Source organism: Rutidosis leptorrhynchoides, chromosome 3 (assembly GCF_046630445.1).
Source record: "Rutidosis leptorrhynchoides isolate AG116_Rl617_1_P2 chromosome 3, CSIRO_AGI_Rlap_v1, whole genome shotgun sequence".
In the NCBI taxonomy this organism is placed as follows: domain Eukaryota; kingdom Viridiplantae; phylum Streptophyta; class Magnoliopsida; order Asterales; family Asteraceae; genus Rutidosis; species Rutidosis leptorrhynchoides.
Window position 1 is genome coordinate 530,502,022 of NC_092335.1, and position 15,950 is coordinate 530,517,971.

The window sequence follows — 15,950 nt, forward strand, 5'->3', positions numbered from 1 at the left end:
AAGTGAGACTATAACTCACAGTTCAATATTGCGATTCAATATTGTAGGTAAATCGCGTAGACGTAATGATGGTAGACGACTGTATGGTTGTTCTTGGATTCAAGAACAATACCCCGAACAATACCCAATATTTCCTTAGCTTAAAGCGGTTTGAAACCCGAATTAAAACACCCTCGTATATACTTTATTATTATTAAACTTAAATTAAAATTAAAATTAAAATTATAAATATAAATTTAAATTTACAGAAGAAAGAAAAAGTGATTATATTTCGTCGAGTAAGCTGGCCTTTTATAGGCATGTTTCCTGATTTTGGTCCCCATGCGATCGCATGGCCGCTTGAACCCCTTTTGTTTGCTAGTTTGTCGACATCAAATAGTGTTTACTGTAGCCCATGCGATCGTATGGGTTTTCAATGTTTTTGCCATGCGATCGCATGGCCGTCTTTTTCGTTTTTGTTTGCTAGTTCGTTGACATCAGATAGTGTTTACTGTAGCAAATAGTGTTTACTGTAGCAAACAGTGTTTACTGTAGCAAATAGTGTTACTGTAGCAAAATAGTGTTTACTGTAGCAAATCAATGTAGCAAAGTCGTTTTCACTGTAGCACTGTAGCAAAATACGGTTTCACTGTAGCAAATAGTGTTTTACTGTAGCAAAATAGTGTTTTACTGTAGCAAAGTCATTTTTACTTGTACATATATATATATATATATATATATATATATATATATATATATATATATATATATATACATATATATATATATGTATATTTACATAGTATTAAATCATATAGAGAATTGGTTTAAATTAGTCGAAATTTTCCGGGTCATCACAAGGTTCAGCTCAGCCCCTACCAAAAGACATTGGAATGGGATCAAAAAAATAGTTTGATACCTTCGGGGAACTACTGATTTATAATTATTTTATTCTAACAACTCGAAACAAGATTTGTTTGGTTATACAGATGCAGATTATTTATCTGATCTACATAAAGCTAAATCTCAAACTGGATATGTATTCCTAAATGGAGGCACCACAATATCATGACGTTCTCAAAAACAAACACTAGTTGCAACATCATCAAATCATGCCGAAGTGATTGCATTACATGAAGCCACTCGGGAATATTTTTGGTTGAGATCAATGACACAAATCTTTATTGATTCTTGTGGACTAGAACGCTATAAAAGACCAACAACTATCTTCACCAACAACTATATATGAAGATAATGCAGCTTGCATAATACAAATGAAAGAAGAGTATCAAAAGTGGCAGAACAAAACATAAATGCAGACAAGATGCTAAAGCCATAAACGGTCTTAGCGGTCATAAGTTTAATGGGAAAGAACGGTATGTAGGTAAAGCTTAGAAAAAGACTAAAAGGGAATAGGAATTGAAACAACGTTGAGCTAACCATGAAGGAGACTGTAGAAAAATCACACGGGCTAAACTTGTACATAAAAGATTTAGATGATACAGTTTCAGATGAAAACATCAGATTCTTCTCATATACTCAAGATCTCATAAAGGCCAACCAGATTGAAATGAGATACGTTCAATTAACAACTCTACTGATCTTTATACCAAAGCACTGTCAACTGCTATTTCCAGAACACACGTTCACAATATTGGCATGAGTCAAGTTCAAAAGATGTGACGACTCAATGATGTCTACTTGAGGGGGAGTCAACCTCATACTGCACTCTTTTTCCCTTAGCTAAAGTTTTTATCCCACTGGGTTTTTCTTTAGCAAGGTTTTTAACGAGGCAGTACAAGTTGTTCGCTACTAAAATTGTCATCTAAGGGGGAGTGTTATAATACATCAATTATTGAAGTAGAAGTCAAGAAATGGTGGCTAACAATTTTATATAATTCACAAAAGTCAAATATGTAACACTCTTTGTAGTATAAATATGCATCAATATGTACAAGATAAACACACCATTCTAATATACTTACATCAAGTATTATACTTCTTTCTCTCATATACATTTCACTCTTATATTATAAGAAGTTTGTATTTAGATTACCATACTAAAGTTGTTATAAACAACTAAAATTACAATAACAAAGTATTTATTAAACATGTTCTTTACTTGAATTCAATGATCAAAATTGTTAAGGTTATATTTTTTTAAAACATTAACTTTGAAACAAACAACAAGTTTATAGTTTACAGTAGTATCCTTTTTTGATATATAACGTATATTGAAACAGAAATAATACAGTAAGTTTAGTTATAGCTCACAACGATGTTTGGTTTTAACTCCCTATAAAATTTCAAAAAAAATGATAGGTTTTACTGGTTCAGCAAGTAACCGGTCACATTTTGTTTACATTAACACACATTTTGAAAGTTTATGACCTCTAATGAAATTTTTTGGAATATATATCTTACACCGGAACAAATCTGAAAGCATATAACCTATTTGTTGGTTTAACCCTAAAATAAATTACAAGTTAGATTAAATAAAAAAATATTCATTAAATTTGAATTATGTTGAAGTTATATTTTTCATATTATACCAACATCTCTCTCGGTTGTTGAGTCATTCATTAAGAGGAAGTAGTATTTAGGTTAACTTATTTTGAAGGAGTGATGTGTGTGTTGGATTAATTTTGTTGGCGATGTCCTTCATTTGTTGATTTTCCTTTGGGAATGTGCATGGTACACAATTTTTTTTTCTTTTTTTTTTAACAACCAAAACTTTATTAATTCTATCCCCTGGCAAGCAGCTAGGGAATGAAACACAAGACGATTACAATGGGCTTTGAAAGCCAAATGTTCCAATTTACATTAATTTTTCTTCTAATAGAAAACCATAAAAATGAAATATTACAAATAGAATCAAATAATAACGACTTCCTCATTACATCAATGGGAAACATCAAGCTATTCCCGAATCTCCAAATGTGCCATAGTAGAGCTGCGATAATGGCGTAAACTTTTTGTTTCGTCTTTTTTGTCTCGCGTCAATCATCAAACCAAGAAGTAATATCAGACCAATTTGCAAAATGGGGGCATCGGGATGTCGAGCCAAATTCTAACCTGTCTCCATAAATCTTCGGCTATACCACAATCAAAGAACACATGTTGTGATGATTCTAAAGTATGATCACACGAGATGCAACTTGAGTCCTCAATATCAATACCTCCCTGTGTCAAATTTTGACGAGTAGGTAATCTATCCAATGCCAAACGCCACAGAAAAATGTTAATCTTACGTGGTAACACTTTCATCCAACGTGTACTCGGCTCAATAGAAGGTAACAAACGATCATCGATATATGCTCTCGTATCACAAACAGCGAAGCCCGAATTATTCTGTAAACACCATTGCCAAGAATCCGTACCTTGAGACAACGATATCGACCCTATATCACTTTGAAGGGTAGATAACATGACTTGGTTTCTAGGTCTGATTTCGCGAGTCCATGACCAAGTCCATCCCTCATCGTTACATCTCTCCGCCAACAAACAGTTTGCGTTTGAATCCGAATGGAATAGTCTACCATACTTATGTTTTAACGGACCATCACCTCTCCAATTGTCAAGCCAAAAATGAATAGATCATCCATTTCCAATTTTGGACCGTAACACTTGTTGAGGAATAATATTCTTTACTTTTGCTTTACAGAATGTGTTAACTATATTAAACCATACACCCTTGACTTGCAAACGTGAATCATCGATGCCTGTCCGAGTACCATGGATACCTTGAATTACCGAAACCCAAAGCGCATGTGGTTGTGAAACAAATCTCCAAATCCATTTAAAAAGTAAGCCACAATTAAAATCATGAAGACTACCGATGTCGAGACCACCTTTGTCATGAGAAGCCATCAATTGACTCCAAGAAACCCAATGCATTTTCAGTTTGGTTTTGTCACAAGTCTTAATTTATATTAAAAATTTGGACCGAAAACCATAATATATATTATCATTTCCGTTCTATAAATGAAAAAAAAAAAAAACCTGACTCATTTCCTAAAAATTCAAAATGCATAGACGTAAATTAAATTGATAAATGTAAATCAAATTATTCAAGTGTGTACACATGTTTTCCACTTATTTGAACACGATCAACAAAATTTTTAAAAGTGAAATTTGATAAAATTAATCCTCAAAATTGATTGAAACACGATCCTTGAGCAGCGATAAACAAATTTTGTGAAGATTCTGGATCCAAAACATCAACTAAAGCGAGTTATGAGCATTTTTTTTTCTTCAAAAAATCGTTACTAAAATCGACCCATTTCTCATATTTGGTTATGTGTTTGTGAAATTCATCAACGGGTTTATGTTTAGAATGATCTCCCGCAGCTAACTACAAATTTTGATGAGTTGTGGTCAAGTTTTGAGGTGTTTTCGATATAACCTGCAATAGTATTTTTTTTTAGGTATATGCTCTACATTGGGACAATAAAAAAAGTATATGACCATTTGGTAGCCTAAACTCTTGTTTTATATATATATATATATATATATATATATATATATATATATATATATATATATATATATATATATATATATATGGCAAAAATATTAATATATGTATATATATAGTAGACCCAAAGATTCGGTGGTGCAACATTGAGCAGATCGTGACGATCTGTAGTGAAAGTAATTGGTCACAAACGACCAAAAAACACATTGACACTCACTCTGTTCGTTCTAAACAATATGAACGACAACATTGACAGCAGAGCGAGCACATTGGGAATAAAATTGAGAATACATAAAAATAAAACCACCAGTCCTAAGCCTATAAACACACACATAAACCCAATCCCGTATTTGACCTCACATCTTCACCCCGCAGAAACCGCAAACTCAAACCAATCACCGGGCAACCAAAGAACACCTAACCCGAGGCCTATTTACCGAAGTCAACAACGTCGGCAACAACATCAAGCCCAAAAAGACCCAACAACGGGAATAATGAAATGATCGAACCAAACTTGCGGCAGCCGAACAGATCCAAAAGCAGAGTTATGAAAGGACCCGTTATATACATGTCTCAGACTCGATCACAACTCAAAGTATATATATTATTTCAGAATCAACATCAACCCTGTATAGCTAACTCGATCATTACCGCATATAGAGTGTCTATGGTTATTCCAAATAATATATATAGATGCGTCGATATGATATGTCAAAACCTTGTATACGTGTCCCGATATTTAAAGCGCGTAAAATAAATAACAGAAATTAAATGACGATAAATAAAATTGCGAGAATTTAAATTGCGATAATTAAATTGCGATAAATAAATTGCGATTAATAAAATGTAATACGGAATTAACAGTTAGTGTAACATCCCGCCTTTTTTCGTTAGACTACTTTAAAGTCCGTTATATATTTATAACATCTCCCGTTGATACGCGTTTTAAATTATCTCGTTTAGGTAATTGATAATGCTAAAAACGAACATATATTTCATAGCATTATCCCTCAAGAAAGACAAGCTTTTAGTTGCAATTGTTCTATTTACAAGTGATATTCGTTTAAATAATAAAAGGTGAAGACAAAAGACAGATTCGACGAATTGAAGACGCAAACGACCAAAAAGCTCAAAAGTACAAAGTACAATCAAAGTGGTTCCAATTATTGATGAGAAACGTCTAAAAATTACAAGAGTACAAGATGCGAAACGCAAAATACAAGATATTAAATTGTACGCAAGGACGTTCAAAAAATCGAAACCGGGACCAAAGTCAACTCTCAACGCTCGACGCAACGGGCTAAAAATTACAAGTCAACTATGCACATAAATATAATATAATATTTAAATAATTCTTATAATTATTTATATATTATATTTATTTATAAAAACCGTCGGCATACAAAGAAACAAAGTCTTGTGAGCTGGAAAAAGTGACCATGCGATCGCATGGCCTGGAAGGCAAAAAGCCATGCGATCGCATGGCAGTAGGTGTGAGGCCACATCTATAAATTTCGCAGTTTTTGAGCAAATATAACACATCTTTTTCTTTCCTTTCTCTGAACGTAATATATATATATATATATATATATATATATATATATATATATATATATATATATATATATATATATATATTATAATTATAACTTTAATTTTAATTTTAAATTCTAATAATAAGGGTATGTTAGCGAATGTTGTAAGGGTGTAAGTCGAAATTCTGTCCGTGTAACGCTACGCTATTTTTAATCACTGTAAGTTATGGTTAATGTTATTTTTAAATTAATGTCTCGTAGCTAAGTTATTATTATGCTTATTTAATGCCGAAGTAATCATGATGTTGGGCTAAAATATTAAAATTGGGTAATTGGGCTTTGTACCATAATTGGGGTTTGGACAAAAGAACGACACTTGTGGAAATTAGACCATGGGCTATTAATAGGCTTTATATTAACTAAATGATACCTCGTTAATTTAATATATAGACTTATAATTTGACGTATTTATATATAACCACATACGCTTGACTGGGTACGGTGGGCGGGATATCTATAAATACCAATAATTGTTCATTTTACCGGACACGGAACTGGATTAATAGTTAGTAGACTTGTTGAAACAGGGGTGGATTACATTCAAGGGTAATTGGTGTAATTGTTAACAAAGTAGTAAAACCTTGGTTTACACGCAGTCGATAACCTGGTGTATTCATTAAACAAAGTATTAAAACCTTGTTACAATTCGAATCCCCAATTAGTTGGAATATTTGACTTCGGGAATAAGAATAATTTGGCCAAGACTTCCGCATTTTATGATTATCACTGATGGACTATTATGGACAAATCCGTATGGACATATTGAATAATCCAGGATAAAGAACAATTAACCCATGAGAATAAACTAAAAATCAACACGTCAAACATCATGATTATGGAAGTTTAAATAAGCATAATTCCTTTATTTCATATTTAATTGCACTTTTAATTATCGCACTTTTATTTATTATCATTGTATTTAATTGCACTTTTAATTATCGTACTCTTTAATTATCACAATTTTATTTTAGTGCACTTTTATTTATCGCAATTTCATTATCGTTATTTACTTTACGCTTTAAATTAAGTTATATTTATTTTTAATATTTTACATTAGGTTTAACTGCGACTAAAGTTTTAAAAATGTACAAACCGGTCATTAAACGGTAAAAACTCCCTTTTATAATAATAATATCACTTATATATATATTTGTATTTTTATAAATTTAAAACTAATATAGCGTTAAACTTTGTTTAAAAGATTCCCTGTGGAACGAACCGGACTTACTAAAAACTACACTACTGTACGATTAGGTACACTGCCTATAAGTGTTGTAGCAAGGTTTAGGTATATCCATTCTATAAATAAATAAATATCTTGTGTAAAATTGTATCGTATTTAATAGTATTTCGTTGTAAAAATAATACTATTTCCTAGTACACCTCGCACACATCAAGTATTTTTGGCGCCGCTGCCGGGGAACGAATTCTGCTTAAACGCCGGAAGCGCAACGCTATATATATATATAAAAAAAAGATTTTATTTTTAGTTTACTTTTATAAAAATACGTTTTTTTAAAAATACGTTTTAAATATACAAAAATATAAAAGAAAAACAAAAAATATATATATTTAAGAGTTTGTTACATATAAATATATATAAAATTATAAAGTTTCTTTATTTTTATTTTAGTTTTTAAAATTAAATTTTTATTTAAGTTATATAAATATTATATATATATTTAAAATAGAAAACTAAAATAAAAATAAAATATATATATATATATATATATATATATATATATATATATATATATATATATATATATATATATATATATATATATATATATATATATATATATAAAACTACTTAGCCCGTACTGTAGCAGCCCGTAACCTGGCCCGTAACCTTAGCTCATGCGATCGCATGAGCCTGAAGGCAAATTCTCATGCGATCGCATGAGAGTATCTGACACGCCACAGTTAACCCTAAAACTGCAATCATTACGGAGTATTATCATTAATTATAATTAATCTAAAACCCTAACTAGGTTTTACTTATTTTATTATTTAAGTTTTAGTTTTATTATTTAATTTGTATTATTTTAAGTTTAATTAGTTTAATTAAATTATAAAATTAATAGTTTTTTTAAATAAATAATATAAAAATAATATTTTTTATAAAAATTGTACTTTTTACAACTTTAAGTATATTTTTATATTTTGTTCCTTTTTATTCGTTTTAGCGTAATATTTGTATTTTTCGCTCGTATTTAATTCTAAGATATAGTTTTTTCCATAGTTATTTTTACTTCTAGATTTTTAGGCTTTGCCGTAAAATCCCTTAAGTGTTTTTTCTTTAGACTAAGATTTAAGTGCTTTAGAATTTTGTGACGCCGTTTTTAAATTTTAGTACCTTTTTAAGTTATTGCCATTTTGGATATAGTTTTTCTTTTAGGCTTTAATATTTTAGATACAACTTTTAATTCTTAGTTTTTAGTTCCTTTTTAAGTTTCGACGCACTACTTTCTTATTTTTATTTTTTGACGCTTTTTGACGCGCTCTTTTTCTTTCTTATTTCTCGACATTCTAGTTTTTAGGACTTAGTTTTTTTCTATTTCTTCTCTAAAATTTCTTTAAATTGCGAAAAATTATTTTAAGCGGTTAAATTGATAGACATCAAAATTTTCTGGTTCGTAGTAATAGTTGGATTTGTACGTGGACGGGGTTATTGGAGCCAAACAGTACTCAATTATATTGAGACCAAACGAATCCTGCCCCTCTGCTGCATCTTTTGGCTATTCGAAACGTGGGCAAAATCAGAAAAGTACATTAATTTGATAACTTATATAATTTTTCTTTCTTTTTAAAAAATTAATAGGATATTCAGTAAATGCACCGAGCAAAACGTTCACCACCTTTTGTAAGTTCACCACCTGTAACTCGATCAAGACATCTAGCAAATATTGTCGCCGTTGATTTTTCTTTAGAATCGTCATCCAGTCGACCAAGTACTCCAATTCAAATTTCCGATAATCCATTTTTTGAACCCGACCTCACAATTGAGAATCCGGAGAATATTCAGGGACGATTCATAGATCCTGAACCACTAATCTTTCCTCCGGAACCACCAATCATTCAAACAGAGATTGTTGAGGAACCTACCATTAAATCATAATCCTATAGTGATTCAGATTCAACAAATTCAATCATGGAGAATCTGGAACCTTTAAGTATGGAAGACCGAATGAGAGCTAAACGCACTGGCCAAGGTCACGCAATTACTCAACCTGACATTAATGCGCCAGATTATGAAATCAAAGGACAAATTCTACACATGGTAACTAATCAATGCCAATTTAGTGGTGCACCGAAGGAAGATCCAAATGAACATCTTCGTACTTTTAATAGGATCTGCACACTATTTAAAATAAGAGAAGTGGAGGATGAACAGATATATCTCATGTTATTTCCCTGGACTTTAAAGGGAGAAGCCAAAGATTGGTTGGAATCGTTACCTGAAGGGGCGATTGATACATGGGACGTTTTAGTTGAAAAATTTCTTAAACAATTCTTTCCGGCATCTAAAGCCGTGAGACTTCAAGGAGAAATTGTTACGTTCACACAATAGCCAAATGAAACTCTATATGAGGCGTGGAAAAGATTTGGAAAGTTATTGAGAGGATGTCCGCAACATGGTTTAGACACTTGTCAAATAGTACAAATATTCTACCAAGGATGCGACATCACTACAAGGAAAGACATCGATATAGCAGCTGGTGGTTCTATTATGAAGAAAACAGTAACTGACGCTTATAAAATTATTGATAACAATGCTTCCCACTCACATGAGTGGCACCAAGAAAAAGATATCGTTAGATCATCTAAAGCAGCTAGAGCCGATTCTAGCCATGACTTAGATTCCATTTCCGCAAAGATAGATGCTGTCGAGAGACGAATGGAAAAGATGACAAAGGATATTCACTCAATACGAATTAGTTGTGAGCAGTATGGAGGACCACATTTGACAAAAGATTGTCTCAGTATTGAACTAACAATGGAACAAAGAGAGAATGTTTCATACATAAACCAAAGGCCTGGAAATAATTATCAGAATAATTATCAACCGCCAAGAACAATATACAATCAAAACCAGAATTATAACCGAAATGTTCCATACAACAACCAACAAGGTCCAAATAATCAACAAGTATCCAATAATACTTACAACCAGCAAAGACCTAATTTTCAAAACAAACCACCACAAACCGATGATAAAAAGCCAAATTTAGAAGACATGATGTCGAAGCTAGTTGATTCTCAAACTCAGTTTTTCACATCTCAGAAACAAACCAATGAACAAAATGCTCAAGCATTTAGAAATCAACAAGCTTCTATTCAAAATCTGGAACAAGAAGGAGCAACCTAGCAAGGTTAATAGGTGAAAGAAAACCGGGAAGTCTACCTAGTGATACAAATGCTAACCCCCGGAATGAAGCAGCTAAAGCCATTACCACGAGAAGTGGTATTACACTTAAAATACCTGAAATACCTGTAATTTCTGATAATGCTATTTCTACTCCACAAAAACCACAATCTGATCAAGATAAGGATAAAGAACCGGTAGTTGAAAAGGTTAATGAAGATAACACAGTTAAGGCAAAACCTTATGTTAAACCATACCAACCACCACTTCCTTACCCGAGTAAAATGAGAAAAGAGAGACTTGAAGCCGAGCAATCCAAATTCTTGGATATGTTTAAACAGATTAATATAAATCTTCCTTTCATTGATGTGATTTTAGGAATGCCTAGATATGCTAAAATCTTGAAAGATCTAATCACAAATAGAAAGAAAATGGAAGAACTCTCTGCTGTTACTATGAATGCAAATTGTTCTGCAGTGTTGTTGAATAAGATACCAGAAAAATTATCAGATCCAGGAAGTTTCACAATTCCATGTTTTCTGGGTAGTCTTAGTTCAATAGAAGCATTGGCAGACTTATGTGCTAGTATAAATTTAATGCCGTATTCACTATACGCTAAACTAGATCTTGGAGAATTGAAACCAACAAGAATAAGCATACAACTAGCCGATCGATCAGTAAAATATCCTAGAGGGATAATGGAGAACATGCTAGTTACAGTTGGTACTTTAGTATTTTCAGTAGATTTTGTTATTCTGGACATGGAAGAAGATTCTCGAGTACCTCTTATATTAGGAAGACCATTCTTAAACACGGTCAAAGCAATAATAGACGTGTTTGGTAAGAAACTGACCCTAAGTATAGAGGACGCGAGTGTTACCTTTTTAGTTGATAGAGCAATGCAACAACCGCAATCTGCAGATGATACATGTTATTATATTCAAACTATAGAATCAAATGCAGAATTGTTAAAAGAATTTCCAGAATTACAAGGAACGGGAGAATGTTCTTTAGGAGAAGGTACTGAACCAATTGATGAAACCGAAATGTTAGCTACACTTATGGCTAATGGATATAAACCAACAACAGAAGAAATTCAAATGCTAAAAGAAGAAGACAGATATCGATATAAATCATCGATAGAAGAACCACCGACATTAGAGTTAAAGCCACTTCCAAACCATTTGGAATATGCTTATTTACATGGTGAATCTGAATTACCTGTAATAATATCGTCTTCTCTTACTGAAAATGAAAAATCTCAACTCATTTCTGTGTTGAAAGCTCATAAACCAGCTATTGCATGGAAGATTCATGATATTAAAGGAATAGGTCCTTCGTATTGCACACATAAAATCCTTATGGAAGAAGGTCATAAAACGTATGTGCAACGCCAACGAAGACTAAATCCTAATATGCAAGATGTTGTTAAGAAAGAAATTATTAAACTGCTAGATGCAGGTTTAATTTATCCAATTTCTGATAGTCCATGGGTAATCCCAGTTCAATGCGTACCTAAGAAGGGTGGCATGACTGTCATCACAAATGAAAAAAATGAGCTTATTCCTACTAGGGCTGTAACAGGATGGCGTGTTTGTATTGATTATAAAAAATTAAATGACGCCACCAGAAAAGATCACTTTTCCTTACCTTTCATTGATCAAATGTTGGAAAGATTAGCCGAAAATAGTTACTATTGTTTTCTTGATGGTTTTTCCAGATATTTTCAAATTCCAATAGCACCCGAGGACCAAGAGAAAACCACATTCAAGTGCCCTTATGGTACTTTTGCTTACAAACGCATGCCATTTGGACTTTGCAACGCCCCTGCAACCTTTCAAAGGTGTATGATGGCGATTTTTCATGACATGATAGAAGAATGCATGGAAGTTTTCATGGATGACTTTTCAGTCTTCGGTGATACATTTGAATCATGTCTAGTTAATCTTGAACGAATGCTTATTAGATGCGAACAATCAAATCTAGTACTTAATTGGGAGAAATGCCATTTCATGGTTAAAGAAGGCATCGTTCTTGGTCATAAAATCTCAAAGGAAGGAATTGAAGTGGATAGAGCTAAAGTAGATGTAATTGCTAAACTTCCACATCCTACCAATGTTAGAGGAGTTAGGAGTTTTCTAGGGCATGCCGGTTTTTACCGACGTTTCATAAAAGATTTTTCTAAAATTGCCACTCCTATGAATAAACTCCTAGAAAAGGATGCTCCATTCATCTTTTCAGATGAATGCATCAAATCTTTTAATATTCTTAAAGAAAAACTCACTAATGCGCCAATTATGATAACTCCAAATTGGAATCTACCATTTGAACTTATGTGCGATGCAAATGATTTTGCAATGGGAGCCTTTTTAGGACAAAGGATTGAAAAACGATTTCAACCTATATATTATGCTAGTAAGACGTTACAAGGAGCATAAACAAATTACACAACTACTGAAAAAGAACTCCTTGCTATTGTCTTTGCTTTTGACAAATTTCGTTCATATCTCGTTCTAGCTAAAACGGTGGTCTATACCGAACATTCTGCTCTTAGATACCTATTTTCAAAACAAGATGCCAAACCAAGATTAATCCGTTGGATCTTACTCTTACAAGAGTTTGATATTGAAATCCGAGATAAAAAGGGAGCAGAAAATCTCGCCGCTGATCATCTTTCTCGTCTTGAAAATACCGAATTAGAAGTTCTAAATAAATCGGCCATACAAGACAACTTTCCTGATGAATATCTATTGAAGATAGATTATAATGAAATTCCATGGTTTGCAGACTATGCAAACTACTTAGTATGTGGATTCCTTGAAAAAGGATTGTCGTACCAAAAACGAAAGAAATTCTTTAGTGATATAAAACACTATTTTTGGGAAGATCCACATTTGTTTAAAAGTTGTCCCGATGGAATAATACGCCGATGTGTATTTGGAGATGAAGCTAGTCAAATTTTAAACCATTGTCACACAGGACCAACAGGAGGGCATTATGGGCCACAACTCACAGCAAGAAAAGTTTATGATGCTGGATTCTATTGGCCTACAATTTTCAAAGACGCACACCTTCTTTGCAAATCCTGTGATGCTTGTCAAAGGTGAAATGTCCCGTTCTTATTGATTAAAAACGTTCCATATTAATTGATTTCGTTGCGAGGTTTTGACCTCTATATGAGACATTTTTCAAAGACTGCATTCATTTTTAAAACAAACCATAACCTTTATTTCATAGATAAAGGTTTTAAAAAGCTTTACGTAGATTATCAAATAATGATAATCTAAAATATCCTGTTTACACACGACCAATACATAATGGTTTACAATACAAATATGTTACAACAAAATAAGTTTCTTGAATGCAGTTTTTACACAATATCATACAAGCATGGACTCCAAATCCCGTTCTTATTTAAGTATGCGACAGCGGAAGATCTTAATAATCACCTGAGAATAAACATGCTTAAAACGTCAACAAAAATGTTGGTGAGTTATAGGTTTAACCTATATATATCAAATCATAATAATAGACCACAAGATTTCATATTTCAATACACATCCCATACATAGAGATAAAAATCATTCATATGGTGAACACCTGGTAACCGACATTAACAAGATGCATATATAAGAATATCCCCATCATTCCGGGACACCCTTCGGATATGATATAAATTTCGAAGTACTAAAGCATCCGGTACTTTGGATGGGGTTTGTTAGGCCCAATAGATCTATCTTTAGGATTCGCGTAAATTAGGGTGTCTGTTCCCTAATTCTTAGATTACCAGACTTAATAAAAAGGGGCATATTCGATTTCGATAATTCAACCATAGAATGTAGTTTCACGTACTTGTGTCTATTTTGTAAATCATTTATAAAACCTGCATGTATTCTCATCCCAAAAATATTAGATTTTAAAAGTGGGACTATAACTCACTTTCACAGATTTTTACTTCGTCGGGAAGTAAGACTTGGCCACTGGTTGATTCACGAACCTATAACAATATATACATGTATATCAAAGTATGTTCAAAATATATTTACAACACTTTTAATATATTTTGATGTTTTAAGTTTATTAAGTCAGCTGTCCTCGTTAATAACCTACAACTAGTTGTCCACAGTTAGATGCACAGAAATAAATCGATAAATATTATCTTGAATCAATCCACGACCCAGTGTATACGTATCTCAGTATTGATCACAACTCAAACTATATATATTTTGGAATCAACCTCAACCCTGTATAGCTAACTCCAACATTCACATATAGAGTGTCTATGGTTGTTCCGAAATATATATAGATGTGTCGACATGATAGGTCGAAACATTGTATACGTGTCTATGGTATCTCAAGATTACATAATATACAATACAAGTTGATTAAGTTATGGTTGGAATAGATTTGTTACCAATTTTCACGTAGCTAAAATGAGAAAAATTATCCAATCTTGTTTTACCCATAACTTCTTCATTTTAAATCCGTTTTGAGTGAATCAAATTGCTATGGTTTCATATTGAACTCTATTTTATGAATCTAAACAGAAAAAGTATAGGTTTATAGTCGGAAAAATAAGTTACAAGTCGTTTTTGTAAAGGTAGTCATTTCAGTCGAAAGAACGACGTCTAGATGACCATTTTAGAAAACATACTTCCACTTTGAGTTTAACCATAATTTTTTGATATAGTTTCATGTTCATAATAAAAATAATTTTCTCAGAATAACAACTTTTAAATCAAAGTTTATCATAGTTTTTAATTAACTAACCCAAAACAGCCCGCGGTGTTACTACGACGGCGTAAATCCGGTTTTACGGTGTTTTTCGTGTTTCCAGGTTTTAAATAATTAAGTTAGCATATCATATAGATATAGAACATGTGTTTAGTTGATTTTAAAAGTTAATTTAGAAGGATTAACTTTTGTTTGCGAACAAGTTTAGAATTAACTAAACTATGTTCTAGTGATTACAAGTTTAATCCTTCGAATAAGATAGCTTTATATGTATGAATCGAATGATGTTATGAACATCATTACTACCTTAAGTTCCTTGGATAAACCTACTGGAAAAGAGAAAAATGGATCTAGCTTCAATGGATCCTTGGATGGCTCGAAGTTCTTGAAGCAGAATCATGACACGAAAACAAGTTCAAGTAAGATCATCACTTGAAATAAGATTGTTATAGTTATAGAAATTGAACCAAAGTTTGAATATGATTATTACCTTGTATTAGAATGATAACCTACTGTAAGAAACAAATATTTCTTGAGGTTGGATGATCACCTTACAAGATTGGAAGTGAGCTAGCAAACTTGAAAGTATTCTTGATTTTATGAAACTAGAACTTTTGGAATTTATGAAGAACACTTAGAACTTGAAGATAGAACTTGAGAGAGATCAATTAGATGAAGAAAATTGAAGAATGAAAGTGTTTGTAGGTGTTTTTGGTCGTTGGTGTATGGATTAGATATAAAGGATATGTAATTTTGTTTTCATGTAAATAAGTCATGAATGATTACTCATATTTTT

The 15,950-nt window shown here is 32.2% G+C and overlaps 1 protein-coding gene and 1 non-coding gene across 2 annotated transcripts; both read right to left on the reverse strand.

Moving 5' to 3' along the window:
* Nucleotides 1-3,003: 3,003 nt before the first annotated feature.
* Nucleotides 3,004-3,849, reverse strand: LOC139901925 (uncharacterized). Its single transcript, XM_071884589.1, has 2 exons — nucleotides 3,723-3,849; nucleotides 3,004-3,545 (listed from the first exon to the last, which is right to left on the reverse strand). The coding sequence occupies exons 1-2, from the start codon at nucleotides 3,847-3,849 to the stop codon at nucleotides 3,004-3,006; spliced, it is 669 nt and encodes a 222-aa protein (XP_071740690.1).
* A 5,740-nt stretch (nucleotides 3,850-9,589) lies between these two features.
* LOC139903248 (small nucleolar RNA R71) lies at nucleotides 9,590-9,696 on the reverse strand. Its single transcript, XR_011778083.1, has one exon. It is a non-coding gene; the product is annotated as a small nucleolar RNA R71 (small nucleolar RNA).
* Between the last annotated feature and the right edge of the window lie 6,254 nt (nucleotides 9,697-15,950).

What these genes read in the sequence shown, in the direction of transcription:
- LOC139901925 (XM_071884589.1), bottom strand. Translation starts at nt 3,849, where the DNA reads ATGGCTTCTCATGACAAAGGTGGTCTCGACATCGGTAGTCTTCATGAT. An exon ending in TTGGGTTTCGGTAATTCAAG is followed by an intron (nt 3,546 to 3,722) that starts GTATCCATGGTA and finishes ACAATTGGAGAG; the next exon opens with GTGATGGTCCGTTAAAACAT.